The following is a 3,394-nucleotide window of genomic DNA, read 5'->3' as shown; positions in this document are numbered from 1 at the left end:
TGACAGAATGAACAAATATGTAAAAAATACATTTTTAGAAAAGTTACATACTGCACCTTTAATGTCTAGTTTTAATCTACATGCACTCTAAAAATGAAATGTTGGATTTACTTAACCATGTTATGTGACCCCGTTCCACTTAACTGAGTTGAGTAAATTCAAAGCAACATACTCATGTTCTTTGGCTAAAAAACTGGTATATTGCTTTGAATTTACTCAACTCAGTTAAGTGGAACCAGGTAACATAACATGGTTAAGTAAATCCAACATTTCATTTTTACAGTGTGTTCTTTGGAAAACACCATGTTGGTGCTAAAACTTGTTATCTTTGTGGCCATGCCAATTTTACCCTGGTACCCATGTTCCCATGTACTCATGTTCCCATGTACCCCTGTTCCCCTGTACACGTTCCCTTGTACTCATGTTCCTGTTCTCTTGTTCCAATGTTCCCATGTCCCCTTGTTCCCATGTTCCCCTGTACCCATCTTCCCTTGTTCCCATGTACCCGTGCTCCCCTGTACACGTTCCCTTGTACTCATGTTCCCGTTCTCTTGTTCCAATGTTCCCATGTCCCCCTGTACCCTTCTTCCCTTGTTCCCATGTACCCGTGTTCCCCGGTACCCGTGTACCCATGTTCCCTTGTACCCATGTTCCCATGTACCCACGTTCCCTTGTACCTGTGTTCCCCTGCACCAGTGTACCCATGTTCCCCTGTACCTGTTTTCCCTTGTACCCATGTTCACTTCAAATATCTTTTAAAACAAATGGAAAATAATACTTACAGTGCAGAAGATGCACCGGGAAACATGGAGATGACCCATTATCTTTGGTATTTTCAGAGTTTAATTTTTAGCTAAATAAATTAAATTTTTTTTAAAAAGCTTCTAATAAAGGTACTAGCTAGCTAGTATGCTAGTTAATAGCTGAGAATCCAAATTAATACTTATTGAAGTCATTTTACTAATTAGGTTACCAGACATTAGTGTTGTTACTAGCAGTTACTATCTAAAATACTGTGAACATTAGTAGCTAGCCTGCTAACACTTCAGCCATGAGATCAGAAAATAAAGGTTTATTTGCCAACTTGGTCGTGCCTCCAAAACACCGGGTCATCCCAGGAGTTTAATTTTAGTTTTTATTCAAAGATTAGGGCAGCTTCAGAAACAAGTGGAAATATTCCCCTAAAAAGGCCAAGTTCTGGACCGAAACCAAACAAGAAAGCAGCTAAACTACAAAGAAAAACTTTATCCTCATAAAGCTGGAAAAATATTTTTGCTTGGAGATGACAATAAAATTTATTTATTTATTTTAAATAAGAAAAAGTTTTTGACACAATGAATGATTGACTGTTTGTTTTTCTGGCCTTGAACTCTGAGGTGCACGTAGAATATTCTGACTCTTTGATCTCTATTGTTCATGGATTTTAATTTCCTTGTGCTTTATGATTTATAAATGTTTGAAAATGTGCTTCCTGTGATCTTCCTTAAAAGGAAGAACCTGCATGTTTTTATTTTTTTGCCTTTATTTCAAACGCTGCCGTTCCACCGGACGTACGATCGTAAATCAGCTGGAGTCACACGGACAACACCACAAGCAAAGTTTCGTTTCGAGTTGAAATTCATGCACATTTTTATTGAACAGTTATATAAAATACTTCTCATAGTTGCAAGTGCATGCCTCATCTGCCAAAAGTTTTGAAGTTAAATTACAAAAAGCAAGGCTTCATGTCGTGTAGTGAATTACTTGGGCACTTAAAGCAGTTCTTTAAAAAAGTAAGTTTTTTTTTCCCCCCGTTTCGTCTTAAAGTATTGAGCAGTATCAAACCTGTAACTGATATACAAAGCAGAGTTCCAAATAATGGTATAATAGGAATCAAATTACACTTTTCTGTGGCACATTTACAAAAACTAAAACCGATTCACCTGGTATATGACACAAACAGCTATTCATGCATTTTGGAGTTCCACATGTAAATCACACACCTCACAAGAATTGTCAAACATGCTTAACTGGACTGTGTGCACTTACAAGCGCAGGTTAAAAATAAGATTTCTCATCCATCGTCCATAATTAAATGCTTCAATTACAAAAGGAGTTGAAGGCATAGAGCATCGTGGTGTTAATTTAAAGTATGCAACTATATGTTTCCAGTATATGTTCACTAAAGCGCAATATATCTCAAAACAGGCCTTCACAGCCAAAGTTTCTAATTTCTTTGATTTTTATAAAACATGCATAGGCAGACACTTTAATATACTCTTCTTTTTTTACACAATATAAGATCTCTATTTTTTTTACTTTGTTCGCAATACTTAAGAGAAAAATTAACACTCAATTCCAGCAAGCCACAATAAAATCTACCTCTCCCCATCCCCCTCTTTAAAAAAAAGACATAAAATAAACATATTTGCAAATGATAGATAGGCAAGTGTAAATTCCAGTTATGAAACTCAAGAAAATAGGTATTCATTACAGTTATTTAACCGTTATACAGAATAATCAGGTCAAAGCACACACCAAAAGAACCTGAGGTAAGCAGAATATGTACAAAACCATAAAACGTTCCATTATTTGGCATTTCGACAACATTGCAACATTCCTTTTAAGACTGCCTAATTAATTTCAGAGCTATTTCAGAAGAGTAGCAAAAAAAAAAAACAAAGTCATCAATAAATAGTCCTTATTTAGTTTGTACACCCTTTAAAAACATGATCTCACCTTCTGTCCTTTTAGTGCTGTGTTTCTGTAAACGTATGATAGTTAGTAAGAAGTTTTACGACTTTACCTTTTCGGTGTTAAGTGAAGCGAGGGTCTTTTTTATTTTATTTTAAGAAAACAAAAACGTCTGTTAACGCAAACGTCTGTCCTTCCTGTTTCTTTCTGACAAAGTGTGAGTGTGGCAAACGGACGGAACCGCTCGGAAACGTGACCTGGCAAATAACTTAGCAGATTTGACTATGAACTAATATTATGAAGGCATTTCCAAAGACTAGCAAGTGAGATGTCCCCTTCCCCCACCCAGTTTCAGCCATATTTGCCTCCCTCATCCACACTCTAGCCCCTCCCCCATTCTTCTTTTTCACGGTGGGCTGTGATGAGGCTGAGGGGGGGCGGGGCCAGGCAGCCTCGTCGGCCGAAAAAGATGGCGCCTCCTTCGTCCAGCGGCCCTTCACTGGATGTTGCTGCCGCTGCCGCTGCCGCTCCCCTTGGCGTCCGTGCCATTGGACTCCGACGACAGCGCCTTGTTGAACGAGTTGAGGCTGGCGTCCAGGGGCAAGGCATCTCGCCGCGGCGGCATCCTCTCATTGATGCGGTCCAGACCCTTGGCTTCCTCGAAGCTGGTGATCTTGTGCTGAGGCGAGAAGCCTTTGATGGCTGTTGACATGTGGGGGGT

At 39.0% G+C, this 3,394-nt stretch overlaps 1 protein-coding gene across 6 annotated transcripts in view; it reads right to left on the bottom strand.

Moving 5' to 3' along the window:
* Positions 1 to 1,599: 1,599 nt before the first annotated feature.
* Positions 1,600 to 3,394, bottom strand: part of LOC106514880 (serine/threonine-protein phosphatase 2B catalytic subunit alpha isoform) — a gene marked incomplete at its 5' end in the record, with an annotated part of 103,676 nt that continues 101,881 nt past the window's right edge. For all 6 annotated transcript variants that reach the window (XM_014004405.1, XM_014004406.1, XM_014004409.1 and 3 more), the window contains 1 exon segment: positions 1,600 to 3,375. In XM_014004405.1, the coding sequence (XP_013859859.1) occupies positions 3,170 to 3,375 (206 nt within the window).

Source organism: Austrofundulus limnaeus, unplaced genomic scaffold, assembly GCF_001266775.1.
Source record: "Austrofundulus limnaeus strain Quisiro unplaced genomic scaffold, Austrofundulus_limnaeus-1.0 Scaffold23, whole genome shotgun sequence".
Lineage (NCBI taxonomy): Eukaryota > Metazoa > Chordata > Actinopteri > Cyprinodontiformes > Rivulidae > Austrofundulus > Austrofundulus limnaeus.
This window is presented reverse-complemented; position numbering and strand designations above follow the sequence as displayed.